The sequence below is a fragment of the Ictidomys tridecemlineatus genome, chromosome 4 (genome assembly GCF_052094955.1).
Source record: "Ictidomys tridecemlineatus isolate mIctTri1 chromosome 4, mIctTri1.hap1, whole genome shotgun sequence".
Classification (NCBI taxonomy): Eukaryota; Metazoa; Chordata; class Mammalia; order Rodentia; family Sciuridae; genus Ictidomys; species Ictidomys tridecemlineatus.
The window spans coordinates 200,219,371-200,247,275 of record NC_135480.1 but is presented as its reverse complement, the minus strand read 5'-3'; the positions used below and the strand labels follow the sequence as shown (position 1 = coordinate 200,247,275).

The following is a 27,905-nucleotide window of genomic DNA, read 5'->3' as shown; positions in this document are numbered from 1 at the left end:
AGGTAAATCCTCTGAGGATAGAGGCTTCGTCCCTGTTCTTAACTATGACCTGTGCCTGCAAAGATGCCTGGCCCTTGGAGCATGCCGTCATCCTGAGAAGAAGGAGGAATGCACAGAAGAACGTGTCATATCTGGGACAGGTGCAGGGCCCAGCAATCTGGGCCTGACAGGACCAGGACAGTGCAGGACCTGCCTGGAGAGTAGACAGGGACTTCCAGGCTGTATGGGGAGGCCTGGCCTTCCCCCTACTCTGCCCTTTTCTAGCCTAGTTATCAAACCAGACCATCCCAGGGTCACTGGAGCCAATTACTTGGCCCCCAAAGCAGTCTCAGCCCCACCTCAGTCTCCCCAGCTTTCGACGGGGAATACCCGTGGCTCACGGTAGATGAGAACATTTAGGGGTGACATCAAACTGAAAGGTGTTCAGTCAGCTCCTCTGCTTGCCTTCCAGCCCGTCTTCCTTCCTCCATCTTCTAGAAGAGTAAAGACCAGACGGGAGCTGCTGCCCACCTGGTCTATCTTGTCTATCTACCTGGTCAAGTGGTCCATGCCGCTACCTGACACTGGCCCATGCTGACTCTGCTCCCATGTCTGGACCAAGCTGGACCGCGCCAGGCCGGGACCCAGAGAGGAAGCCATTCAAGGGGAGAGAGGCCAGGCTGCAGGCAGGGTGGGGAAGGAGCTCATAAATCAGATCCCACTCCCACCCAGTCACTAACAAGCGGGCTGCCTACCCGCTTACGTGGGGTCCCTGCCTCTGGGCTCCCACAGCGGCCTGGAACGGCCAGCTGGCCAAGGCCTCTAGAGTACCTTGGCCTCCACCCCCACCCGCGGCCCCCAGATAGATAGGGGTATTTTTTTTTTCTTTTAGGAGAAGAGAAAAAAATAGACCTAAATGAAGAGAAACACCAACAAAGGAGGAGAGAGGAGGCCTGCAGAGTCACGTGGGGGCAGAGACCAATTGGGCCTCTGGTGGCCCCCCCCAGGGCGGGGAGGAGGAGGAGGACGAACGGACAGGGCCAGCTTGCCGACCGCCCGCCGCCCGCAGTGGTGTGAAGGAGTTCCTGCGTGCCCACCGTCAACACTGCCTCACCTGGGCTTCCAGAGCCTCCCCCCGACCCTGGTGCCCACTGTCCACCCTCATCCGGCTTGAGAACTCTTCTTCCGCTCCGTAAGTGAGGGCCTGGGCCCAGGCCTCTAATGGCCAGCCTCCCTCCTCAGTGCCTCCCTGTGGCCCAGGCCGGCCACAACTTGCTCTGTGGAGTGACCAGTGCTCACTTCTCTGGGTGGGGAAGGGGCTAGAGGTCTCTCTAGACCTCCCCCCCTCAGTAAGATACCCTCTCTTCTTCCCTGGGCCGCTGATGGGAGGAGCCAGGCCTATGGCGACAAGCGCTGTGGGGTCTGTGGGTGTCCCGCTATCTAGTGTTGACCGGGTGTTCACATCGGTGTGTTGGTGGGAGCCTAGCAGTCTGAGGGTCTTGTGAGGTCTCTGGGCCTGTCTTGGGTCTCTGGGTCTCCTGTCTGGGTGTCTGTATGGTCTCTATGGAGGTCTCTGAGCCTCTGTGTATGTGTGAGTCTGTCTCCAGTGTTTGTCAGTCCAGGTTCTGCGGCTGGCACAGGGTCTATTTTGCTTTCCTGGGTAGGTGGGTAACAGGCTGTGAGTTCCTACATGGGGCAGGGGCAGGGTGGGTGCAGTGAGCCACCAGCTCCCAGCCTGAGGTAGTAGAGCCCAGGGGGAGGGGGGCTAAGATGGAGGCAGAAGGGGAGAGCTGGCTCAGAGCCCAGCCTCCCACCCCCCCAGCCCCCAGCCCAGACTGCGCTATGCTGCTGGGCCTTCCTCAGCAGCCCAGGTGGGCTCTACCCGACAGAAGCCCACTACCCCTGAGGAGCCCATCCCCCACTCCCCTCCACTCCCTGCAGCCTGGTGGGTGCTGCCGAGTTCCACTGCCAGAGGGCAGAGGGCTTCTCTCTGAGTGGAGGTTGTTCAGAGGCAGAAAAGCCCCCCTAAACCCCCACCTCTGGCCTCTAGGCCCGACACAGACTGCAGTTTCTCAGGGGCTCAAGGTGGGGATCTACCACTAACTCCTCTCTGGCTCTCTCTCCTCCCTCCGCACCAAGATTGTCCATGGAATCTGATGGAAACTACAGCACTCCATCTGGAGGGCCGGGCTTTCCTTATTACATACGGAGAAACTGAGGCTCAGATGAATGAAGTGACTTGCTGGCAAGCCGACCGCAGACTCTGCTCCTCACTCTGCGGGGTGAGCAAGGCGAGGGGTGGTCTGCATGGGCTTCAGGCCTAGGCTCTCAGGACCATGGTGCCAGCTCCTGCAGGAACCTGAGGCCGCTGTAGTGGCCCTGAAACTTTTTGGCCGGTAGCATCTCTGCCAATGCAATTTTCGGTCTTCCTCGCTTGAAGCTGCAGCTTTCTGGCCTCAGGGTCCCCAGCCTCAGACCCCAGGTGCCAGAGGGGCCAGGGGCAGGCTTCGTGCAGGCCTCTTTCTCCCTCCTGCTTCAGTTTCTTCACCTGATAACGGGAGCGGCCCCGTGGAGTTCCCCAACCCTGAGCAATTGATCTGCCCATCCCGGCCAGGGCTTCCTTTGTCCCCCAGGCTTCCACCAGCTCTCTTCCTCTGCCCTCTGCCTGGGCTAGAGCTCCAATGGGTGTGGGGGTGCCTGTCGCCCACCTCCAGCTCCGCTTTCCCAGCCCCCGCGCCCTTGGAGGCTCTGAGTGCTCACCAGACCTTGGAATCTCGCAGAAGTGCATTCCCAAGATTCCCATTTCCTGCAGGCAAACTGAGGTTCACAGAGAAGGGGATTGCCCCAGGTCTCCCGCTGGGCGTTGTAGAGACACCGCCATGCCGGGCTTGTGCTTCGCCAGCTGCATTTCGGTTCATCCTTACAACCACCCTCCAGAAAGACCCGTCATCATCCCACTTCACAGATGAGGAAACTGAGGACTGAAGAAGGTTACTTACCGCCCAAGTGAGGAAATGTGGCAGGGCAAACACCAGAAGGTTTCTAGCCTTGAACTAATGCCTTGGCCACAGGCCCCCACGCTCGCCCTTACCCACTTCCAAGCTGCAGAACCACCAGCGTCCCCAGCTTGGCCCTGGCCACGACTAAGCTGGACTTGCAAACAGGAGCTCGCCTCCTCCCACCGCCAGAGGCACCTCGGCGCTCGACACCTGTCTGGATTCTGGGGCGCTGGGACTCCGCCGTTCTCTCGTAGCTCGCGAGCTTCTGGGGGCCTGGCTGGGGATGGGGGGCCCGAGAGGATGAGGGTGAAGCCACGAGCAAGCTGGAGGGAGGGCAGGGCGCAGGCCGGGCTGAGGGGAGGACGCGCGCCGGGCCTCCGCCCCCGGATACCGCACGCGCCCATATAGAGCGCCCGGCCCCTGGCCCAGCGCGGCGGGTTCGCGCAGCGCGCAGTGGCGGCAGAGGGGCCTGGGTCCCAGGTGCGCCTCGAGCGGCCCCGGAGGCGGCGGGGGCGGGGAGGCGGTGGGGGGAGCGCCGAGGCCCAGCGCAGCCAGCCCCGCGCCCCCGCCTCCCCGCCCCCGGCCCGAGCGGCCGTCATCGCGGGCGGGCGGCGCTGCGCCCGGGTGCGGCTCATCGCCGGCGGCGGCGCGGCCGGGAGGTGCAGGTCTCCGCGCGGGCTGGACGCGGAGCGCTGCTCGCAGGAGCCGCGAGGTGGGCGCCGGCCGCCGTCGCGCTCCCTCTTTGGGACTCTGACTCTCCGCCCGAGGTCACCCCCATCTCCGGCCCGGCCTCCCGGAGCCTACGGGACCTCCGCCCGAGGTCTCCGCGCCCGGCGCCGGCGGTCTCCGCCGCGCCCTCTTCGCCGTCTCTCCGTCCGACGACTCGGTTTCGGCCGCGCAAGCCGCGCCTCTGGTTGCCGTCGCTGCCACGGGCTTTGTCTCCCCTGGCCCGCAGTCCCGGGCAGCTCAGCGCTTTCGGGCTCTCGGTCCCTGGCGCAGTGGTTTTCCGCACCTCTGGACGCGGGCCCCTGGCGGTCCGACGCTGCGGGGCCACGCCTCGGAGCTCGGCTCCGGGTTCCGGCGCGTCTCCAGGTCCCCGACCCTCTTGCTGGGCGCCTCGGTCTCCCCAGGTTTTCTCTCCGCGTCTCTGTCACTCTCTCTGCCCCGTCTCCCCGGTGTCTCTCGTCTCTCGGTCTGTCTCTTGTCTATCACTGTCTCTCCGACTGTGCAAGTGTTTCTCCCGGGTTGTCTCTGGGCCTCTCTCTCTCGGTGTCTGTGATTCGGTCTCTTTCGTTATCCATCCATCCATCCTTCCATCCATCTATCATCTCTCTATCTATCTCGTCTCCCTAGGCTTTTTTCCTGACTCGGCATCGGTGTGTCCCCGTCGCCCGGGTTCTCTCTACGTGATCAGCGTCGGTCGGGGTATCGCGCTGGTTCCGGCGGGTCTCTCTGTCTCTCCCAGACTGTCTCTGCCTCCTTCGTCTCTGTCGGGTTCCCAGCACACCCGGGCCGCTCGCCCCACTCTGCCCGGGCTCCCTGGCTCCTGTTTCACCCGCGCCGAAGCCTGTCTCCTTTTCTCAGAATCGGGGTTTTGTTCTCAGACAAACGAATCCGGATCGAAGCGCATCGAATCCGAGGGTCCGGGATCGGGCGCGGCAGCGGCGGCGCGGGAGGAGCCGCGCTGCGGGAGCGTGGGACCCACACTCGGGCTGGGCCCATGCTGCGCGACCACCTGAGCGCTGCAGTGGGTCCTGCCGCCGCCCCATTCACCTGGACGCGGCCAGGGGTACCGCAGCGGGCGCTGTGGGTGCGGCTGCCGCGGGGTGCGAGATCCGCCTGGCCAGACCAGCCGCAGCCCCTCGCCGTCGGCCCGTGGTGACCCTCTCCTCTCTCCTCAGGCGGACGCCGCGGGCATGGACTATTCGTACGACGAGGACCTGGATGAGCTGTGCCCAGTGTGTGGGGACAAAGTGTCCGGATACCACTACGGGCTGCTCACGTGCGAGAGCTGCAAGGTGAGCGCGTGAGCGGTGAGTCTGCAGGCGGGCGGCAAGGGTGTGTAGGGCGCGGCGGAGGCCGGCGCGCGCTCTGGGCAGAGGGTCCATCGCTCCCACGCTGACTCCCCTCTCTTTCAGGGCTTCTTCAAGCGCACTGTGCAGAACAACAAGCACTACACGTGCACCGAGAGCCAGAGCTGCAAGATCGACAAGACGCAGCGCAAGCGCTGTCCCTTCTGCCGCTTCCAGAAGTGCCTGACGGTGGGGATGCGCCTGGAAGGTGCGCGCCCCGCGGGACTCCGACCCCTGACTTCTGACCGCCCGAGGGAGCAGAGGGTGGGGCTGGGAAAGGTAGCTGAAGAGAGGACATCACTGGCCTTCTCGAAGTTTTAGGGGCCAGGCGATTGGCCCCTAGCCTGACTTAGGGTCTGGTCTCTTCAAGGGAGTGAGGGGACAGGCGGGGGTTGGGCTTAAGTCCTGGGGGAGGGAGTTCATGCAGAACCAGCCAGGGTTGCGTTAAACTCAACTCCAGGGAGACGCCCTTTCGGCAGCCCAGGGTCCCCAACATAGTCAGAGCCCCAGCAGTGCTTCTCCCCCTGAAGAAGCTCCAGCCCCCACCCCAGCTAGAGTCAAGGCTTTCAATGCCCTTGTCTGGTTCGAGATCCAGTGACACCACTTACAGGCACTGGGTTAAATTCCTTAACTTCGATGATCTACAGATTCCTCAACTTTAAAGTGGGATTAATAGTAGTGCCTCCCTCCCTCCCTGAGTTAGTGTGAGGTTTGAGAGAAGTTACGGAAAGTCTAAGGTGCCTGGTACACAGTAAACACTCACAGGTTAGCTATTATTGCTATTGTTATTTTATTCTTATGCCTTCTCCTTTTATTTATCCACCATCACCCAGGGATCACTGGGTTTTTTCACTCCAGAGGGTTAGATTCCTTCCTATCTTGTTCCTAGCCAGCCCTGAGAGGGGTGAGGAGTAGGTAACAATTTCCCCAGGGGACGAAGGACTCTTCTGCCCCCACCCCTACCCCCATTGCAGTCCAGAGAGGAAAAAAGATGTCCCAGAAGGAGAGACCCAAGGGTGGACATGAGTAGCTTCTACCCCATGGCCCCAGCTGGGCTATGTGCCCAGCCAGCAGCTGTTGGCTGAAGTTTCTGAACAAGGAGAAGCCCCCACCCCCAGAGGCTCTGAGAGCTGCAGACCACATGTTCTACAGCTCCTAGCTTCGGGGGGCGGGGGGAGGGAATACCCTGCCCTGTCCCAAGAGCCTACATCCCTAGCTCCAAGTCCTGAGGGGCCAGAATAGCTGGTTGTTGCTGGCAGCCGAAGCCCACAGGGCAGCCTGCCTGAAAGTATGGCAGGAAGACGTATGTTCCATTCCTGCTAAGCACTGCCCTCTGTCTCCTGATCTCTTCCTTCTCCTAGAGCCTGGGCTGGGGTCCTGTCTAAGCAGGGGGGGGCCACACTCCAGCTGCAGAGATGCACCTGTTGAGTCTGGCTGGTGACACATTCTTGGCTAGACAGAGGAACATCTGGTTAGCAAGAGAGGTCCCTGCCTCCATCACAGAGCCAGCAACCCCTAAATCCGCCTTCACATTCAGAGTCAGTAGGGGAAACCCAAGTCATCTTGCCACTGGGGTTCAAAGAGTCTGGGATTTAGTCCGTATTGGGCATCCAGCTGTGAGGAAGACTCACAGGGTCCCCTTCCTATTACTGTCTCCCTGTCAGGCCCAGCACTGGGCATCTGAACCAAGAGACTAAGAGCTGAGTCCCCAGGACCTCCCAGCGTAGGGCATATGGCATGGTACGCTCAGCATGATAAGAGTGGGCCAGGGATGGGACTGTGGGGCCAAGGACAGGAGAGTCTGCCTGGGCAAATCTAGGAACACTTCTTGGAGGTGGTGACATTGAGGCTGGGTGTTTGGCAAGCACAAGAGAAAGAAAAGGCTTTGAGGAAGAAGGACTATTAAAGATGGGGAGCAGGGTGGAGGCTGAGGGAAAAGTGTCAAGCCGAGCAGCAGTGTCTGCTGAGGTGAGTAAGGTGAAGTGGAAGGGACACTTGATCCCCTGAGGGATAACCTGGAAAATTGAGCAGGACCTTGAATGCCAGGCTAAGATGATTGTCTTCCCCTGTGGAAGTCATGAAAGGCTGTTGGGCAGGGGAAGGACACAGTTAGCTCAGGATAGAGCAGCATAGAAGGTGGCATGGAGGGGGGAGCCTGACCCTCTGCCCCTGCCCACAGCCGTGCGCGCTGACCGTATGCGGGGCGGCCGGAACAAGTTTGGGCCCATGTACAAGCGGGACCGGGCCCTGAAGCAGCAGAAGAAGGCACAGATTCGGGCCAATGGCTTCAAGCTGGAGACAGGGCCCCCAATGGGGGTGCCTCCGCCACCCCCTCCCCCACCGGACTACATGCTGACCCCCAGCCTGCACGCACCTGAGCCTAAGGGCCTGGCCTCTGGTCCACCCACTGGGCCACTGGGCGACTTTGGAGCCTCAGCACTGCCCATGGCCATGCCCAGCACCCATGGGCCACTGGCCGGCTACCTCTACCCTGCCTTCCCTGGCCGTGCCATTAAGTCTGAGTATCCAGAACCCTACGCCAGTCCCCCGCAGCCTGGGCCGCCCTATGGCTACCCAGAGCCCTTCTCTGGAGGGCCCAGTGTGCCCGAGCTCATCCTACAGCTGCTGCAGCTGGAGCCCGATGAGGACCAGGTGCGGGCACGCATCGTAGGCTGCCTGCAGGAACCTGCCAAAGGCCGCCCCGACCAGCCAGCACCCTTCGGCCTCCTGTGCAGGATGGCTGACCAGACCTTCATCTCCATCGTGGACTGGGCTCGCAGATGTATGGTGTTCAAGGAGCTGGAGGTGAGTGCCTCCTCCGCCGCTGGCTGTGGCTCTGGTGTGGCCTCCAGGCTGCCTGGACCTCTGTCCTGGTGGCCCCCTGAGTGGTCCATCCTGCCCACTGGTTTTAGGCAATGTTAGGACATGGAGGTTCCCATGGGGACATTAAGGATCATTTCTGGTCTACCACATCCTCCTGAGTGTCCCTCACTCCTGCTCACTCCCTCCCCTCCCTGGCCTTGTTTTCTAAGTCTCTGTCTCTCACAGTCTCTGTCTCATGCTAATGTCCCCCTGCACCCCCAGGCCTGTAGTCTCTTTGCTCCTCTGTGTTTTTCCAGCCTCTTCAGTCTGAGGCTGTTTCTCTCCCAGTCTGGGTTTTCTGGAGGCATTTCCTGCTTTCTCAGAGGCCTTGGACTCCCTCAAAATACTAACTGGGTCTTCGTATGCCCCCAGGCCAATGCCAGGAGGGGGTCCAGCCCATCCTGTCATCCCATTCAGGGAGGCTACCAATCCCCACCAGTTGCATATGCCATGGATGGGCTCTTAGTGTCTGAGTTTTGGATACCTGTGGGCCCTCCTCCACCCTAAATAAGATGAAAGGTATCATTGCCCCTGTACCTCTCGGTTCTGTGTGTCTGTGTGTTTGTATGCCTGCAGAAGGAATTGGGTGGGGGATCCCAGGGCCTGTCAGTGATCTTGCCAGATGAAGCAGCTTTCTTTTACCTCAAGGGCTTCTTTCCCCCAGGTGTTAAGGTACCTAAGCTAAAGTAAACAGAAAAGCAGCAGGAAAACTGAGGCCAGGTATAGGGAAGAACTTCCCAGTCATTTTGCCTAGGGATGTGAATGGCCTGAGGCTTGAGAGTTGCCCCTCCAATGCCCTGGCTCCATCTGAGGCTTCCCCAGAGACCCCTGAAACCCTGGCCAAGGTTCCTTTCTCCCTGGTCTGGGTACAGCCTTTCCCAAGTCAGCCCCCTAGCTGTTCTGAGGTTGGTTATAAACAGCAGAGCCTTTGCCCTCCCTGCTGGGGCCACTGCAGCCTTGAGCAGCATTGTCAGTGCTGACGCCACTCAGGCCTGGGCTTCCTCCAGGAGATGTGGCCGGATGGGCTGGGGGCACTGCCTGCCCTGGCTGGCAAGGAATGGGAATAAGGTGGGGCATGGGGACTCAGAGCCTCTGGAGCATCATGGCGTTAGGGGCCTAGGGGGATCTGGGAGTCAAGAATTTGTGGTGGTGATTCCTGCTTCTACTGTGGAGGGCCTGTCATGGTCAAGGTCTGGGACATGCAGTGGGTCTACCATGGGATGGGCTATCTACCAGTCCCCTCTACTGGCCCTCTCTGGGCTGACCTTATGCAGGGATACTCCCACCTGCTTTCTGCTCCTGGCTGGACGCCCTGGGGGATGAGGACCCAGGACTCTGGGGTTGGTTGCTGGCTTCCCCTGCAGGCTTCCCATAAGCCCCTGTGCAGAGGGAGGAGCAGCAGAGCATTCCCAGCCTGGATCCAGGGGCAGGGCACTTCCTCTGGCCGCTTTCCTACTCTCCCGGGGCTTCACGCAGGATGGGAAGGGCCTTTGTCCCAGCTTTGCTGAGTGTTTTTTCCTGCTCTGGCTTCTCTATGGCCCAAATCTTCCTGCTTCCCCTTCCCAGAATCTCTGTATTGAGCCCAGGAATATGGCCCACAGTGACTACCTCTGTAAAGGAGCCTTGCAGATAAGCACTAGCCCAGCCCTTGGAGAACCTCTAGTTTGCCACATCAAGTTCTTTCCCACTGCTCCAGTGGGCCCTGGGTGGTGTCTGTTTGCGGAACCCAGGGGTGAGTGGGCAGAAAAGCAGAAGGGTGCTGAATGGCCCTAGTATCCCTTTGATTCACCATTCAACACATCTCAGCAGACAGAAGAGGGGCTCTGGAACGGAGCCATCCAGGGATGGCTTTGGGGCATCATGGATGTTGGGGACATTGAAATGAATTGGACCCAGAAAGTTGCCAGGCTAGAGGAAGAGACAGAAGTGCACATAGATAATGCCAATACAGAGTGCCCAGAGTGCCCAGGGCTCTGAGAGTGATGGGAAGGGACTGAGAAGTCTAGTGAGAGAGAAGATGGCTACATCTGAGGAAGTCAGAGGTTTCCAGAAAGAAGTCAGAGAATGCTAAGGACATTCAAGAAATGGGAATAGCCCAGGGGAAAGTCCATAAAAGTGTGAGGACATCCGGGCATTCCAGGTGACCCCATGAAGTGGGCTGGCAGCATCAGCAGAGCCCGACCCAGGAGTGGGCCCTTGGGCAGCAGATGATGGACATCCAGGACTGGCTGGGGCCCCACATCCAGGGAGGGGTTCCTAGCCAGAGCCAAGGCTCCATGCAGATGACCAATCAGCTTCTCAGGGGAAAGCCTGGGGTCTTAACTGAACCATCAGGGATGCTGGGGGCCCAGGTATGTACGATCCCAGGTGCCCTCTAGGACTTTCCCTCCTCTGTCCCCTTTCCCACTTGATTGGCTGTCCCTCTGTCTCCATTTTCCCACCTTGCCCAAGCATAGCATGTTGGAGCTGACAGTGGCACAGAAGTGAAGACCAGAGACCCCGGCTCGGGGGGCTTACTACCAAGCTGTGCAGTTCTGCTTCTCTGGGCCTCAGTTTCCTCATTTATAAAGGAGAGGGATGTGGGTAATAGCTACCCGGGAGGGTGGTTATAGGGGTTTAGTGAGCCTGGGTAGGTGAAGACCTCAACACAGGACCTGGTGCTCAGGAAACCCAGTCGTTGGGCTCCCCAGCGCCCTTCCTTTCTGCTCTCTGCACTGTGCCATTGACTGCCCACTTGCAGGTGGTCTCCAGGCCTGGCCAGGAGGAGCAGAGTAAGAGATGCTGAATGCACGCTCCTCTGAGCACTGTGTTTACAGACTTGCTCAGGGCTTGTAAAGCAGCTTCTTATCTGCAAGGCAGCAGGGACTCACCCTTCCCCGCTGTGCAGTGGGGGCAGGTCCGGAGCCAGGCAGTCCGCCCTGGACAGTTACGGTGAGGGATAGACTGCGAGGGTGCAAGACAGGAACCGGGGAGAGGGAGGGGAGCCACAGTGCCTAATGACCCATCTTGACACCAGTTCACCCTTGACGTCCAGCTCCGAGGCCCCCATTGGCAACAGATTTAATTGCCCAGATATATGGTTTCATTTAAGCTGCAGTAACTCTTGTCAGTCCTCGGCTGACAAACGATGGCCCACCGACCACTTGGCCTGGAGCGTGCCAGGCCAGCCTGGGGCATGTCAGCCACCCGAGAATTACCGAGCCTGCTGGCCTTCGGCTGCCAAACCGATCAGACCCCAGGGGGCTCCAGAGGGAGGCCCGCTGGGGGAGAGGTCACCCGGCACCCATAAATAGCCCTTCTCCAGAGCCGGCTGCAACGTGTCAAGGCTCTGGGAAGATTTGTGGCTGCCCAGAGCAGGAGGGGTGGGTGGCTGGTGAGCCCATGGATGGGCTAGGCTGGTAAGGGACTCTGAGGCTGGGACTGCAAATGTCCTTGCCCCGAGGGTGGAAAGGAGGTTAGAGGGTAGGGGAGGAGGGACCTTGAGTTTAGGAAGAAACCTCTGGAGAGGGGACACCAGCCCTCCTTGACTGAGTGAGGCTCTTGGCCACCTGCTTTTTTATGGAGCTTTACTCAAGTTTTTATTTATTTGTTTTTGGGGTATCAGAGGTTGAACTCAGAGGCACCCAACCACCGGGCCACATCCCCAGCCCTATTTTGTATTTTATTTAGAGACAGGATCTCACTGAGTTGCTTAGCACCTCGCTTTTGCTCAGGCTGGCTTTGAACTTGCGATCCCCCTGCCTCAGCCTCCTGAGCTGCCGGGATTACAGAGTGTGCACCACCGCACCCGGCTAGTTTTCTTTTAAATACAGAGGTGTGTGTACCCATGTGCAGGTGTGGCTATGTGTGCTCATGTACAAGTGTGCCTATGTGTGCTCACATTGTGGGGAGCATTTGGGAGTTGGGTGTCTTTATGTGTCCATTGGTCCATCTGAGTGAAGAAGTGGAAGTCTGGCAGGAAAATGCTTGGCCGAGGGGTAAGTGGGAGCCCAGCTTGAGTGGCATCCTTGGGGGAGTTGACAGTGGGTTCACACAACCCCTTGCGACCCATGCTATGTTCATAGGTTTTTCTGTAACTGAAGGGGGAAGATTATTTCTCCCTTTCATAAAGCAGTAAACGAGGGCGAGAGGACGCGTAGTGGGGCAGGGGCATGGAGTGTAGGCATCAGAGAGCTGATCTCTGCTGTCTCCCAGCTGGGCCCCTCGGCAGGGCTGCCCCCACCCTGGGGTCTGAGGTCTGGAGTCTGCTCCCAGATCTGGGCCAGCCAGGTCACTGTGACCCCTTTGCTTTCTCCCTGGAGCTTGGCCTGCTTATCTTCTAATTCCCCCCTTATCTCTTCTCTTCCACGCCCCCCCCCTTCATTCAATCTGGGCACAAGGGTGTCTGCTCTTAGGGACTCACAATGGGTGGGGGCAGAGCACAGCCCTGCATGGCCTCCTTCTGGGTCACCCTCAGTGGGCTCAAGAGCTCCTTGCCTGACACCAGTGTGACCCCTGGGCAGACTTCTCCCACCTGGGCCTGAGGCAGAAGTTCCCAGAGCCCCTGAAGATGGACCCAGTAGGGCCGACTGGGCAGAGCCCCGCTGCCCACGCGTCACCTCGGGCAAGCCTGCTTGTTTCTCTGCAACACGGGCAGGATGTCACTGGGGCAGGGCCGGTCGATCCTGATGGTAAGCCCTCCCTCAGCTTCGCTTTCTTCTTGGAAACTGATGGCAAGGCTCCTACCCGGCTCCACAGGCCAGCCACTTCCAGAGGAGAGGGAAGGAGAAGGTGTCCCCTGCCATCTAATGGCTGGTGGGGCCAATCCCAGGTCACCTAGGGCTCTGCTCTGATGGCGATGAAACTCTGAGAGGAGGGAGAGAGTGGGCGCTTGGCCCAGAGATGAGGTGAGGAAGGGAGGCGGTGGCCCAGAGCAGGACAGACCTGCACAGACCAGGTCCTTTCTTCTCTTCCCGCACTGGGGAGGGGGGTGCGAGAAGAGACCTTGTTTGTGTGTCCAGTTCCTCACTTTCCTCTTGTTCTACCTTCTCCTTTCTCCCCCTGTTTGCCTGAGGACAGAGGCCTCAGGGATGGAGAGGAGGTGACAGAGGGAGGAGGGACTTCTACCCCAAGAAGACAGAGTTGTTTGCCGGGGCTCCCTGGCTCCTTGGGGGAGGGGTGGGTGTCTGGCAGAGTTCTATCAGCTGCTCCTGAGGCCTCCTGGAGGGGCCCAGAGCTGAGCTGGACACCAGGCCTGCCTTCCCGTGCCTCATGGCATCAGGGAAGGCAGAGCATGAGCCATAAGATGTTGCGCATTCTATGTCCAGAGGGTGGCAGGGCCCTGGGGAGGGAGGAGGGATTGAGGAGGGCTTCTTGGAGGAAGTAAGAGGTTGACAAGAGACCATGAACCCCTAGATGGCAAGGGAGCAGGGTCAGGTCTTGTCCCACTCCAGTAGTGAAGAGCATGGATCTGGAACCAGACAGAGCTGGGTGACCTTGGGCAAGTCACTGTGCTGTTTGGTCTCTCCATGAAGCTAGTAGCAACTGCACCAACCTCGCAGGGCCGTGGGACCCCAGCGCAGAGACTGGTAATCATCATGGCTTGTGTTCACCATAGAGATGGTCCCAGGAGGGGACTGTGGATACCAAGAGGGACCAAAGCCTGGGTTGTCCTCCTCAAGGAGGACTCAGTGCCGGTTGCCACCTAGGTGTTCAGAATCTTCTGTTCCTACTGCACATGTTGCCGTCTGCCTGCCCTCTCCCCAATCTGTCCCCAGGCCTGGCCAACACTTTTCTCTTCTGGGCTTGAAAGCTCTGCAAAAGTCCCAGGAGAAGCCGCCCTCTGTTTCTTCCCCTTGGCTCTTTGAGAGCAGTTGTAGCTGCCAGAGTTGACAGCAGGCCATATGGGCACACTGTTCAGATGAGTGGTGTCTTCACAGAGCGCCTCCAGGGACGTTTGTCACTAACATCTACTGAGTGTTTAATACATGTCAGACCAGCTTCTAAGTACCTTGACCACTTTATAGATTAGAAAACCAAGCACATGCCTGTAATCCCAGAGGCTCAGGAGGCTGAGGCAGGAGGATCGAGAGTTCAAAGTCAGCCTCAGCAATTTATGGAGGCCCTAAGCAACTCAGCGAGACCCTGTCTCTAAATAAAATATAAAAAATGGGCTAGGGTGTGGTTCAATGGTTAAGTGCCCCTGGGTTCAATCCCTGATCCCCAGAAAAATAAAAAAGAAAGAAAACCAAAGTACAGAAAGCTCCTGGAACTTGCATCAGGTCCTACCATGTGTGAGAGGCAGGGCTGGGGCCTGAAGCCTGGCACAACCAAGCCCCAAGCATTTCTCTTGGACCCTGTCATTGTTAGACCTTGGCCACACTTGATGCAGTAGAGGGAAGGGCAGGCAGGACACAGAGAGGTGGTCACTTTTTTTGGGTCACACATCTAGTTCATTCTCTGAACTGAGAGTTGGGGGAGAAGGGTGAGAGGAAGGTCCCTAACTAGTCCCCAGCAGGACCCCAGACACCCACGCGGCTCTTCCTTGCAGGTGGCTGACCAGATGACACTGCTGCAGAACTGCTGGAGTGAGCTGCTGGTGTTCGACCACATCTACCGCCAGGTCCAATACGGCAAGGAGGGCAGCATCCTGCTGGTCACCGGCCAGGAGGTGACGGACCCTGCTTTCAGAATTCTGAGCTCTGGACACCCTGAATTCCATCCCTTTCCCTCGTTTTGGGGGACATCCCCTGGCCAGGCCTCTCTGTGGCCAGCCCTGTCCCTGGTCTTGTAAGGAGTCAGCCTCTGGGAGCCCTGCTCTGGGGGACAAGATTAGAGGATGTGGGACGATCAGAGGAGGAAGGGACAGTGGCACTGGGTCTCTCAAGAATAAATTTTTGAAAAATCAGAATTGATTGAATAGTGAGAGGTGATGGGGGGTCTGTCTCCACTCCCACACAGGTGGGGGGACAGCAGGGCACGGGATCTGAGAGGGGGTCCAGAAGTGCTGTTGGGGCATGCAGGGTGGGAGGAGGTAAGAGATGAGGCTAGAGGGGTTGCTGGGAGCCAGCCATAAGAGGGTGAGACCTCGCAGACTCCGGATCCCAAATAAAGGAATGAGGGTGGAGTGAGGCCGCAGGGAGCCCAGAGTCGGGCTCTGGCCGCTTAGAGCAGGGAGATGGGACAAGAGGGTGGAAAGTGGAGCTCGGAGGCTCCTGAAGACAGAGCTGGAGCCTCGGGAGGGGGGACGCACTGACCCCAGGAGGAAAGGGAGGGGGAAAAGGGTGGAGGAGGTGGAGGCAGCCACCTGGCTCAGAGTGGGGGGGCCGAGGAGGAAGAGCCCAGGAGGAGCAGGGGAAAGAGAGGGCAGGAGGAGAGGCGACAGGAAATTGATGCCCTGGGTCCAGTCGGGTGGTACGAGGACTCCCCAGGTGGGGACACGGGCTGAGCAGTGGCCTAATGGGTAACACAGGTGGGGACAGAGACTGAGGTCCTGCTCCTCACCCCCTCCCCTCAGGACCTCTGTCCTCATCTTCACTTGTCACCCTGGTGTCTCAGGCCACTGGGGGGATGGGACAGAGATGTCCTCCTAAGGGGTAACTTTGGAGCCCCTGTGAGTGCAGGTGGAGGGAGTTTGAGACGTGAGTGTGAGTATGTGGGCCAAAGTCTCTGTGGTCCCAGGAGTGACCTGCATGTGTGTGCACCCTCCTGTGTTTAATTGTGCAAATCCCATGCAGAAGCATGTGGGCGTCTGTTTCTGTCTCTTACCACGTGAGCGTGCTCCAACACGCAGCTGTGGGTTACTGTGAGTGCCCCTCCAAGGGCACATGTGAGTGTGTGTGCAAGTGAGTGTTGCCTCCACTTCATGAAGCTGGTGGCCGCCCTGTGAAGGTGTCTGAGTGTGACTGTGAGCTGAGCTTGTAGAGCAGGCGGGTGGACATGTGCACGCGTCCACAGCTTCAGGCAGAACTGCCCTCCCCTGTGACAGAGCACGGAATCTGTTCGCACCACTGGGCCAAGCAGCGGCTCTTTGTATATGAAGGACCTTTAGTTCCCCTGTGGCACCCACTTCCTGGTGTCTGCCCTGCTGCCATCAAAGGCATGCAGGCCATGGGTGCCCCGACTCCAGGCCCAGCAGGTTGAGGAGAACTGGGAAGGGTGTGTCCTTGACACTGGTGGGCCTGGGAGGGCTCCTGGCTTCCCAGGAGGGCTGCTTGACCCAGGCCCCACAACCGCTGTCCTGGGCCCATCCCCTCTGAAGGGCCCCTGACCTGCCCTCTCGACCCCCCAGGTGGAGCTGACCACAGTGGCTGCCCAGGCGGGCTCCCTGCTCCATGGCCTGGTGCTGCGGGCGCAAGAGCTGGTGCTACAGCTGCATGCACTGCAGCTGGACCGCCAGGAGTTTGTGTGCCTCAAGTTCCTCATCCTCCTCAGCCTCGGTGAGTGGCAGGGTGCTTTGGCCGTGGAGGGCGGAGGTGGGGGGTGAGTGGGCAGAGCAACTCCAAGGGCCCCGCTGTAGCCACAGAGGCCACCATTGGGTCTTGGGGTCCTATACTCAGTATAGGGCACCTGGCCAGTGGTTGGCACTGGGAATGGGCACTGCCCTGCTGGACCTGTCTCTCTGTGAAAGTATCAAAGGTCAAGACAGTGTCCAATTCTTGCCCTTCATGGGACAAGGACCCTTCATAGAATGTGGCGACTCCTGGCTGACCGCCCCCGGTGTGTGTCCGTCCCCACCTGCAAACATGCTGTGGGAGTTCCGGCTCTCTACTCCCGGCTTCCATTCTGGGGCCTTAATTCCCTGGTCCACAGGGGCTCACATTCTGCCTCTGACTCTCTGGGGCCCAGACCCCCCTCCCACTCATTCCTTCATTCTACAAGCATTTGCTGAGCATCTGCCCTGCGCAAGGCCTAGGGTTAGGACATTGAGCCAAGAGGATCCCCAAGTCCCTGCTTAGCAGAACTGGCTTTCTCTAGGAAAGAGCCAAAAAGCTTCGTATGATCAGTGAAATGTGAAGCCAGCGCTCAGATGGTGAGGAAAGTGGGGAGCTGGTCGGTGGGGCAAGCCCAGCCCACCAGCTCGCCTCCCACCACAGCCCAGACTGGGCCGCTCCAGTCTCCAAGCTCCCTCTGGCCTCCCAGCTCCCAGCGAACCGTCACCAGTGCCTTCCCTGCAGCCAGTGACATGCACATGGGGGTGTTCCTTGCCTCAGGAGCGAGTGGGAGAACCCTGCAGCCCTGCAGTTAGGGTGAGGACAGGGAGATGGGAGCAAGGGCTATGCCTGAAAGAGGGACATTTGAGCAGGGACTTGGGGGATGCTTTGGGTAGATGGATCTCATAGCAGAGGAGCTGACATGGGATGAGGGCTGACTGGGGAAGTTGGCCGTAGAGCCACAGGGTGTCTATAACATACCCAGGGGAGGGGGAGTGGGAGGTGATGGAGCGCAGAGGAGAAGAAGGTAGTCGATTAGGAGGTGGGAAGGCGTGGGGGGCAGTGGGCTGGGTCTTCTGACCGGCCCTACAGGCTGGTGGCTGGTGGGTTTCTCTGAGAGGTTCCCTCTCAGGCAGCCAGCCGGGGCTCTGCAGGGTGGCTACAGGACAGTCATCTGGAAGGGCGGAAGCCTGAGCAGCCACAGCCACCCAGGAGCTGCATCGGGAAGTCCTTAGAGGAGCTTTAGGGGCCTAGCCAGGCTGGCTCCAGCTGGGGGGACACTCGGTCTTACCTTTGCCCCCAGGGGCGTCCTCCTCACCACCTTGTCATTGAGAGCTGCTGCAGGGCTCTGAAAACTGGCACAGCGTGGCTGGGGGTCCGTGTAATGTGGGCTGCGGACAGGCAGGAGTGCGGTGCGTGGGTGTGAGTTTGCACATGCAGACTGCACGCTCAGCTGTGTGGCTGGGTTTTCAGGTGTCGTGTGGCACGAGGAGCTGGTGTGAGATTGGGGAGTGAAGGGAGATTTGGAACACGAGGGACTCGGAGGGTACGTCATGCTTGGCACATAGGATTGTAGCCCAGAATCTGTGACAGTCTGGGTGATAGTTCTTGACCCGACTGCCATCAAGGGGCCATGGAGAGAGTTCTGGGGGAAGGCTAGAAGGGGGGGGGGCTCTTGCACCAGTCTCCTTGGGACTCTATCTTTCCTTGAGTGTCCCCTAAAGAGCCCCCAACCCTGCTTCCCACCAAAGCCCTGGGTGGCTGCCTGGCCCAGCACAGCTCTGGCCACCCCCGTGGTAAATCCAGGACTCCCCTTCCATGGGGCGTAGGGAAGAGAGCCAGAGGTGTAGGGAAGAGAGCAAGGCAGAGCCCACCTCTCTGTTCTGGGGCCCAGGTAGGTGTGTGCCCAGAATTGGGAGTGCCGAGCACCTCCTCCATCCTGTCCTCCAGAGGCGGCTGAGGCCTGAGGGACTGGGCGAGATCGACTGCAGGGCTCAGCAGGAGGCTGGAGGGGCGGGGACCTGTGAGCGTGAGCATGCGTGTGTGGTGTGTGTCCGTGAGCAGTGGTCAGGGGAGGGGGGTAGGGATGGACCAGCTGGGTTTCACTCAGGTCCCTCCAGTTTTATGCCCTTGATCAAGTCATTCTCTGCTCTGAGCCTCTATTTCCCCATCTGTGAAATGCCCACCACGACTACCCTGTCTTGCTGCAGGAAGTAATGAGAGAATTTCCCAAGGTGCTCGGCACTGGGCCTGCCCCTCAGAGGCATGGGCCGGTATGGTGTTTTATTTTTATTTTATTTTATGTGAATGGTACTGGGGGTTGACCCAGGGGTGCTTTACACCTGAGCTTCGTCCCAAGTTCTTTTGATCTCTTATTTTGAGACAGGGTCTCACTAAATTGCTGAGGGTGGCCTCAAAACTTGTGCCTCAGCCTCCCGCAAGGCTGGGGTGACAGGCGTGGCCACTGTGCGACTCGGATTGCTTCTGTAATCCTCCTTCTTAGTTAATGAGCAAATGAATGAAGCGGATGCCCAGGTCACAGGCTTCATCTTCATCTGAGTGTCTGGCTCAGGCCTTACTCTCTTTGGGCACAGAGATGAGGACTGGGCTGAGGAGCGGGCTGTGAGGGGGAAGGAGGTGGCTCTGGGACCTGGACCTGCAGGAGAGCAGTGGAGGAGACCACGGGGCCACGAGGCCTTTGGGGAGCAGGTTCCAGGTGGAGAAAGAACTGGAGCTGCCCTGTGAGATGGGGGTTGGGCTGACTCCATGGAGCGGGGACATCCCTGAAGCCTTCTCGGGTGAGGCGTGTCTGAGACGGGGCCTTGCAGGAGGAGTAGGAGTGTGATGGGTGAAAGGAAGCAAGCAGGGCTGGAGGATCCCCCACCGAAGGATCAGCCCCCCGAGGGTTACGAGGAATCCTGAAGGGACCCTGTGGCCTAGGGGACTGGGCAGGGGCGAAGAGGCTGTGGCGGAGGACAAATGTAAGTTTGACCTTGAGCATCAGGCCAGGTCCCTTGGGTTGGGTTGTACCTGGAACTAACAGGTTCAAACTTGCATTTCACCAAAGCCCTTCAGCAGCGGCAGGGGAAAGGATGGCAGGTGGGCAGCCCAGATCCCTGCAAGAGGTGAGATCTGGGGCTGGGGCGACTTGGACCCCCGAGTCTGAAACAGAGAGCTCCGACTATGATTCCATCCAGACCAGAGCTGGGCACAAGGGAGCCAGAGAGGGACTGTCACTTTTCTGGAGGCTCCCAGCTGGCATGCAGGGCGTCACCCTCCGCAGCACCTCCCTGGGCTGGGTAGCCTGAACTCTTGTGAGGCCTGTCCCCCCACCCACCCACCCCACCGCCGGCCCTCAGCGCCTCCTTCTCGCCTGCCTCTGCAGAAGGGTGCCATTTGGCGTCTAAATAGCTGTCTCGGGCGGGCTCAGAGGCAGGTAAGGAGGTTTAATTAAAATTAGTGCCTCTCTCCTGGCAATCGCAGTGTTTATGAAGATGGGCCCGGCGGGCATTGTTCTGCCGAGGACTTAATCGAAGCTTAATGGATTGACCTAACATTCGATTTCCTGATTTCCATTGAGGCGGCGGCAGCAGCATTCCCTTAAGCGTTTGCAATTTACCCACTGCTCCGAGCCAACAAAAGGCGGCCTGAATAGCAGCCCCACTCGAGGGGCCATTGTGCGCGGGGGCGCCTGCCTGAGTCACCGCTATTGGGACAACATTCTTTATGCCTCACTGGAATGAAAGGATTATTCAAATATTCAATTAAACCGTGAAAAGGGGGCTTTTCTGAGCTCCTGGGGGCCCCAGAGCTCGCAGAGCTAGCAGGCTGCTCTCTGAGGTGGGGGTGCCATCTCCCAGCCCCCTCCTGCCTCCCACCTCCCACCTCCAGGACTGCTGGGAGCTGAGCAGGACAGGGATAGGGACACAGGTCTGTCTCCAGCCTGGTCACTTCCACTCTGTGAGGCTCAGGGCCCTGGGCCAGATACACAGGAGAGGTCTGGTCTTGGAGCTCCATGAGCAGAGATCAGTTTGCCCCCATTTTGCAGATGACAAGAAACTGAGGTTCAGAGAGGGGAAGTGACTTGTCCAAGGTCACCCAGCTGCCTGTAGGGCTAGGCTTTGAACCCCTGACCCATTAAGGAGACATCTGCAGACTTGTTTGTCTCCTGCTTGTGTCTAAGGTTGGAAGGGTGAGAGCTCTTCATGGGACATTGATTCTGTCAGGTACCTTAGAGTCTTCACCACAAACATTTTAGAAACTGGGGACTCCGGGGAGTGGAGAGGTGGGTGACTGTCCAAGTCCTCGAGCCCAGAGCAGCCTCTTTGGGGGAAACCTGGGGCCCCGGACAGCAGGGCTTGGATGGGGTCCTAGTTGGATGGAACATGAGGTATGTCCAGTTCCCCAGGACCCAGTGTCCAGGCGGACCCAGCCCTCGCAGCAGGAGGCCTGAGAATCAGAGACCTGGGTTTTGATGCAGGCTCTGGTCTTGGGGTGCCCTTCCCTGAGAATTACCCAGGTTGGTGCAAGGTGTCAGGGCGCAAGGTGTTGGCTGGGTGCCCAGGACACTGGATCCAGACTCTTGGACTGTAGCCATTAAGGACGGTGCCCCCTATCCCTTGTAGCTGACCTTATGGGGATACGAGGTCTCAGCCTCCTAAGAGCCAAGAGACCAGAGAACTGCTGCAAGGGGCTGTCCCTGAAACCTGTCCTTGTTCTGCACCCACCCCCTGCAGTCCGCCCCGGCTTGGTGTTGCCGAGAACAGTAAATCCCTGTAAAGCCCAGGCCCTGGTTCTCCCAGGCCCTGGTTCTCCCAGGCCCCTCCCACCCATCCCCACTGCAGCATGCTAGCCTGTCCTCCCAGCCCCAGCTCTTCCGTCTAGGCCCCTTTACTGCTTTCACTGCTGTGTGGCTTTGAGCTGGTCCCTATCCTTCTCTGAAATCCCAACTTACTACTCTGAATTGGCAGAAGACTGTGTCAGACTTGCCCAGCTGTGGGGATAGTGGGAGTGAAGGCAGATGGGGACAGGACTGGGATTGAAAGAGGTTAGGACAGGGATGAAACTAACGCACCTGCTTCCAGGAGGCCAGCTAAGTGGAGTGAATTCTCATGACATTTGGATGGGCCTGGAGCGGCCAGGTTAGGGTGCAGGCTATTCTGTACAGTCGGGCAGGTCATTCACTGCACAAGGGCACAGAGGCGGGGTAGGACTGGAGGTCTGAAATCTAGCTCCATCTCTATGGACAAGGGCCGACTTCTTTCTAATTGACACAAAGGTGCCTTGTGGGCCAACAGAGGTCCTGGGAATGGAGGGAGAAAAGAACCCTGGCTTGCTTAGTGAGGGAAGGTGAGGGACAGGGTAAGGATGGAGGATGGTGGCCTGTCAGATCCTGCCATATGACCCAGGCCCAGCTCAGGTTTCCCTAAATCCAACTTTGGACAACATAGGCCTTGGCAAGCGCACCGGGGGCGGCCCAGGATCAGGGTTGCCAGGAGCGTCCAGCTCTCGTGGCGCGGCAGGTGTTAAAGGGATTAGAGGGCCCAGGGCTGCACATGCCACCTGGCTGGCCGCCCCCACAGCAGCAGGGCTGGGGTGATGGGCGGGGAAGTGGATGGAGGGTCATTTTCTGAGCCACTGGAAGCCACATCCCAGGGGAGGCCAGGCTAGGATTTGAGGACTGGGGACTGATCCCGGGGATTCCTGGTGACCTTGAACCCCTGGACAGGGCAAATTCAGCGGGAAATGCTACCCAGGAGTGGAGGGGCCTGTGAGCCATGGCGAGGGACCTGGGCACAAGACACCTTCCCAGGCCTTCCTCACCCCTCTGCAAGGTGGGCACGGCTCCTGCAGAGAGGAGGAAGGCGTTTTAAGGGAGGGTCACTGCTCCAACATGGTGGCTCGGTTTGAACCCTCGTCTGCCTCACTCCAGAGACATATGCCTGTGACTCAAGTGGAGGGATACACTAGTGAACCTCCCTGCATGCTGTCCCTCTCGCTCCAAGGGAAACAGCCTTCATGTCCAGGGCAGATCATGTTGTTCGTCCCTGTTCTTGTGTATTGTGGAAGGAGACCAGGGCCTCGTGCGGGCTGGGCCGGTGCTCTACCGCTGCGCCACGTCCCCAGCACCATCTTTGACTGATGTAAACGGCCTCACCCTCTGGACCCCTTGGACCTTCCCCTCCATTCCTTGTTTTCCTCTCCATGCTCTTAAAGATCGGTCCCTGGGCTCTGGGTTCTGTGTGCCCCATACTACTCGCCTGTGAGGCTGGCATGCGGCATCCCGGCCACCTCCTGGCCACCATAAATACTGCTGTGGTGAACATCATGTCCCCAAGGCCCCGTAGGAAACCTTCCTTGGGCTGCTGAGCCTCTTTTGTGGTCACAGGGTAAACCCACAGCATGCCGTGGTTCTCTGGAAGGGGCTTCCAGTTTTCATGCCTCACAGCTGTGAGATGGGTCCTTCCACTCACAGTGCTCCTCTCTGGTCACGGTGGCAGTGAGGTGACAGTGGTGAGTGGCAGTGTGGTGATGCTGATGGCAATGGCCATGGGATGAAGGTGACATGATCATGTTAACCATGGGATGGTGCCAGTTATGGTAATGGTATCGACCCTGGCCATGATAAGGAGGTCACCCAGTGACCTTTGTGCCAGTGACTGTTCTCCTAGGCATTTCCCCCAAGTCAACTGCTCAAATTCTCAAAGTCTTGCAGGTCCCATTGTCACCCTCATTTTATAGATGAGGAAATGGAGTGGTTTAAATAACATGCCCAGGGATGCCCGGGAGCGATCGGTGAAGGTCTTGGTGATGATCGACATCCATCCTGACCATCAGGGCAATGACAGAGGCAGCGATGTTGGTGACAGTGACTGTGGCTTGTTGATGGTGGCCTCGGTCACACTGGTGACAAACACAGGGATGTAGTTTGGGTGATTGATGAGGATGGTGGTGTTGGTCAGCCACATTGATGCGCATGACTTGGTGGGTCACAGGGAAGGTGTGTTGGTGCCAGTGATGTGTCTGCAGGGATGGCCATAGGGTGACCGCGCTCCTCCCTTTGCAGATGTGAAGTTCCTGAACAACCACAGCCTGGTGAAGGACGCTCAGGAGAAGGCCAACGCTGCCCTGCTCGACTACACCCTGTGCCACTACCCACACTGCGGGGACAAGTTCCAGCAGTTGCTGCTGTGCCTGGTGGAGGTGCGGGCCCTGAGCATGCAGGCCAAGGAGTACCTGTACCATAAGCACCTGGGCAACGAGATGCCCCGCAACAACCTGCTCATCGAGATGCTGCAGGCCAAGCAGACTTGAGCCCGGGCGGGCCGGGGCAGGCGGGCCGGGAGGGCACGGCTACCCGCCGCCTCTGCAGGGCTTATTCGGTTAGGCCAACCCAGGAGCCCCATCCCGTAGGCCCCTGACCCTAAGCTCTGGAGCTGTGTGTTTGGGGTGGTGGGTAAGGACGGGCAGGGCCTGGCTGAGATGGGGTGGCCCTCACCAGCCACTGGCACTTGCCTGCCACTCAGAGTGCCCCAAGGAGGCGGCTGCTACCCACCCCGCCCTCCCCCTGCTCCCAGCTTCTGTCCTGGAGTCTGAAGTGCTGGCTGTCCAGGGAGGAGGTTCGGGATTCCCTGGTGGGCCTTGATGTCCCTCAGGTCAGAGGTCATTCTTTCCCCCTCTGCCAGAATCAGAGGCAGGGGGAAAGGCGAGCAGGCATCAACAGGGATGGCAGGTGGGGGGTCTCCAAAGCTCCCCCATAGAGGGGATATAAGTCCTCTGATTTGTAAACTAGGGATAATGGAGTTTGCTAAGTTGGGTAGAGGCTGCAGGCCCTAGAGGACACTGGGAGACTGGTTGAGACAAAAGACCTCTCCCCTACCCCTCTACCCATCTGGCTTCTGCAGGGGAGTCTCTGACCCATTACTGGAAAAGGATTTTGTTACAGTTAACCCTCTGACCTTCTTCTGCCAACCCAGGAAGAGTTGGGTACAGTCAACAGACCAGTCCTGCCCACACCTGGCCAGCCCAGGCTGGTACTAACCTGCAAGGGTGTAGTTAAGAGGGTTTTTCTGTTTTGTTTTTTCCTTCTTTGCTTCTCAATCTCTTAGACATTGCTTGAAAGGTGTGTGTGCTGGAAGGCAGGGGACAGATGTGGGGACTGAGCTAGGTATGGGATCAGCACCAAGTACCGCCCAGGCCTTCTCCCTAGACACTTTCCACCAAGACCCAGTGGTGCTGGGTTGTCCTGAGCCCCACCACAATACAGAGAAGAGATGTTGCTTGCCCTCCAGCCCACTAGGTGAGCAGAGGCACTGTGTGGCTCGGGGTCTCTGTGGGTGGGAGTCTAGGTGAAGGTGGAAGGGCACCTGGGTCTTTGGATCAGGGCCAATGCCAGCGAGCCCTTTCCTTGTGGCCTCACTGCAGCCCTTGAAGCTGGGCCTCAGCTGCCTGGACTCCTACCTTGCCTCCCAAAGGATTCTCTCCAGGGCCAGGAGCTAGGGAGAGGCCTCATCTGTCCTCTGTCCCAGGCTAGACACCCACTGTCTGTCCTGCTTTCGTGTCGCCATTTGAGCTTGCGCTGAGCCTGCCCGGTCAGACAAGGCTGGATGTTTCCCCACCCGCTGCCTTCTGCTGCCCTGTCTCAGTCCCATTCTGCCCCTGAAACGTGTGCCCCTGCCAAGGCCGGAGACCCACAGCCCCAAAACAAGAAGTGCCCTTACGACCCCGCCCCTGCCCGGCAGCCTTGGAATAAATTTTGCCATTAGTTTCCAGCCACCTTGGCCAGTTGCCATCTGGAGCAGGGCCTCCTGGGTGGGTTAGGGTGGTCTGAGGTTGGTGGTTCTCTGATGGGGATAGAGGTGACACGCAGATGACATTTGGTTCAAAACTCTAGGGAGGCAGGAAGAATTGCAGGAATTGGGGTGAATGGATCTCATCTCATTCATGGGATTCCCAATGTACCCAGGAGACTGGAAGATTCTGTGGCCTTTTAGAGCCTTCGCCTCGGTTCTACCCTGCCATGCCAGCTCAGCCCCTATCTTGGGTAGAAGGGAGCAGTCATTTAATGAGCACCTACTGTGTGCTGTCCCTCATCTCACTGTCCTACAGGGTTTATACTTCAGGAGGGATAGGCACCTGCCAAGGGCCTTTTCACAGTCTGGGGATGCAGATCTCCACCTGGGTCCACTGGACTGCAGGCACTGGCCTCTTCCTCTCTGGGCTGTCATGAGGTCCCTTTCTCCCCATCTGTCACTTGGTGGCAGCAGTGAGCACAGCCGGCATCTGATGACACCTGCGGTGGCCCAGGCGCTATGCCTGCCATTTTACCTACCCGTTCTGTTGTCCAATATGCTATTCAAAGTTACTTCCATAGGTGGCAGCCCAAGATTTCAGATGAGGAAACTAAGGCATGGGGGAGCGAAGTGGTTTGCCCTAGTCACAGTGGGCACGCTGTCCTGACCCTTCTCGTCCAACTTGTTTAGTTCACCTGCAGAGCCACGCTTGGCCTAGCCAGTGCCTCTGTGCAAATTAGAAAAGGGCACTACTTCTAGGGCAAGGTAGTAAGGGCTTTTATGCCAAGATAAAGGGGTCCCTCTCCTTGGTGCCTGTAGAAGTGCAGCAGGCCCCCAGCTCCTGCCCCTGCAATTTGCAGTGTTGGAGGAGGAGACTGTCTTACTCAGATTGTAATCTGATGGGATGATTTGGCTCATGTAACTGAGCCAGATGAGATGAGGAAGTGATTGAGTCTGTTCCTGGGGGGATGGGAGAAGGGACAGGAAGGCTTTATAGCTGTCATTCAAATTGGGTTTTGAAGGATGCCTAGGAGTTCACTGGCTCGAAGGAAGTTGGGGGCAGTCCAGGGAGATGGAATAGCATGAGAGCAAAGGGATGAGGAGGTCAGCAGGTGTGTTTGACTGGAGAGTGAAGAGGGTTTGTGTGAGGGGGAAGAGTACGAAACAGGACAGGGCTGGAAAGGACTCCTTGGTCCCCGCCTTTGCAGTGCCCACCTAGCCTTTGTGATTGGTTGAAGGGAGACAGGAGCCTTCTGAAAGAGAGGGGAAGGAGTCAGGGGACACCGAAAATGCAGGCAGTCACGGCCCCAGGTGCCCTGCCCAGTTCAATTCCACCGCCTTGTTGCCCCGCCAGCCCCCACAGCAGCTCTGATTCTGGCTTGGGGAGGGTGGTGTTGGTAGCCTCTGCCTGGCAAGTCCCAGCCCTGGGCCCTCCTTGGCCCTAAGCCTGGTGTTAAGCCCTAACATAACCACCGCTCCTCCACCTTTCTACCCAAGAAGAGGCCCAGACTTGGAGAAGAGTCTTGACCCTGGTGGCACAGTGGGTGGTGGCAGGGTCTGATTCCACAAAATGACTCCCACCAGACCCGAGCAAGCCCCAGCCTCCTCAGGATGGCTGTGGTTGCCAGAGAGCTCTTCTGAGCAGACTGCCACTCACACCACCTGCAGCTGCCCGCTGCACTACATGACCAGGAGACCCCAGATCTGAATCATGGAGCATCCTCCTCTGCATAAGACAGGAGAGGCTGGTCTCAGGGCAGAGGTGAGGACCCGCAGCTGTGGGTGAGAAAAGGCTCCGCCCTGCCAGCGCAGGTGGTAATAAATGTTGACTGCATCCACCCTAGTGACAAGGCTGAGTGCCAAAGCCAAAGTGGAAGCTGTTCTCACTCCCTCACTCTTCCTAGGGTGCCTGGAATCTTCTCCTGCTCCCCAGACCAGGAGGAACCCCAGACAGGGACAGGAAGCATCTCAACAGTACTGTTTATTACCAGACACTGCAGGGCGTGTCGGAACCTGGCGATAGGTGGACAGGGACAAATCTCAGGAAGAGGGGACAGTGGGTCATGCTGGGGTTAGCGGGAGCCCCAGGAGGGGTCCACACTCAAGCTGGGAGTAGCTGATCCAGGGCTGCTCTTCTGTCACTTGAGGCTGCCAGCTGTGCCTCTTTTCCAGATTGGGGGTCCTGGGAGGGTGTCCCCAGGCCAGGTGAGCTGGGGAGGGGCTTGCAGGAAAGCCCCTGGACACTCTCTAGAAACCTGGGAGGAAAGCGGCCCAGTGACCCAAAACCGCTAAGATGGGGAGGAGTCTGGGAAGGAAGGCTGGGGGAAGACCTCGGGTGGGAATCCAGGCTTGGGCCACCCTGGGCAGCCTCTTAATGGCCTCTGAGCCTCGATTTCTCACCCTGAGAACACCTGCGTTACCCCGGGCTCCATGGGCTTTCTGGAGGGGCGCGCCGCTACAGCCTCCACTCCCCCGCACACTGTCTGAGTGGGCTGCTGGCTGGGGTGAGGGGTAGAAGCGGGAGCGTGGGGGGACCAGGCCAAGGTTGGGGTCCGGAGGGTGGGGCCGAGGTGGAAGCCGCTCCGTTGCTACGAGCGGCCTTAGCAACACACATATTCAGCAGAGACAAAGGCGCTGTCACTTGAGCGCAGAGGCGCGCTGCGGCTCTTGTTCCCGCAGATGCGCTGAGCCCGCGGGTGCGGGTGGGGGCGGGGCCCGTGGGGCCGAGGCCCCGCCCCTCGGATCGCCCTGCTCCAGCCCTGCTCCCCCTCGACCCGCCTGCAGGGGGCG

The 27,905-nt window shown here is 58.8% G+C and overlaps 2 protein-coding genes across 9 annotated transcripts in view; both read left to right on the top strand.

Annotated features, from left to right (window-relative positions):
* Positions 1 to 2,233, top strand: part of Nr6a1 (nuclear receptor subfamily 6 group A member 1) — a 229,022-nt gene extending 226,789 nt beyond the window's left edge. For all 5 annotated transcript variants that reach the window (XM_021723529.3, XM_078048188.1, XM_040286303.2 and 2 more), the window contains 2 exons: positions 872 to 1,171; positions 2,119 to 2,233. The gene's annotated coding sequence lies outside the window, so the exon portion shown is untranslated. The remainder of the gene's footprint in view (positions 1 to 871; positions 1,172 to 2,118) is intronic.
* Positions 1,030 to 25,098, top strand: Nr5a1 (nuclear receptor subfamily 5 group A member 1). 4 transcript variants are annotated; one of them, XM_005320948.4, is made up of 7 exons: positions 1,030 to 1,171; positions 4,880 to 4,996; positions 5,117 to 5,258; positions 7,230 to 7,855; positions 14,442 to 14,561; positions 16,182 to 16,329; positions 23,390 to 25,098. In XM_005320948.4, the coding sequence occupies exons 2-7, from the start codon at positions 4,895 to 4,897 to the stop codon at positions 23,635 to 23,637; spliced, it is 1,386 nt and encodes a 461-aa protein (XP_005321005.1). In that variant the 5' UTR covers positions 1,030 to 1,171; positions 4,880 to 4,894; the 3' UTR covers positions 23,638 to 25,098. The 4 variants fall into 4 exon arrangements, with proteins under 4 accessions (XP_005321005.1, XP_040142231.1, XP_077904312.1 ...); XM_040286297.2 differs by lacking the exon at positions 1,030 to 1,171 and adding an exon at positions 2,126 to 2,261; XM_078048186.1 differs by lacking the exon at positions 1,030 to 1,171 and adding an exon at positions 3,569 to 3,690.
* The last annotated feature ends 2,807 nt before the right edge of the window (positions 25,099 to 27,905 follow it).

Excerpts from the sequence above, each read along its gene's own strand:
- Nr5a1 (XM_040286297.2), top strand. The coding sequence starts at position 2,136 with ATGGAAACTACAGCACTCCATCTGGAGGGCCGGGCTTTCCTTATTACA. Across the intron at positions 7,856-14,441 it reads TGGTGTTCAAGGAGCTGGAG|GTGGCTGACCAGATGACACT; the intron begins GTGAGTGCCTCC and ends TCTTCCTTGCAG. Across the intron at positions 14,562-16,181 it reads TGCTGGTCACCGGCCAGGAG|GTGGAGCTGACCACAGTGGC; the intron begins GTGACGGACCCT and ends TCGACCCCCCAG.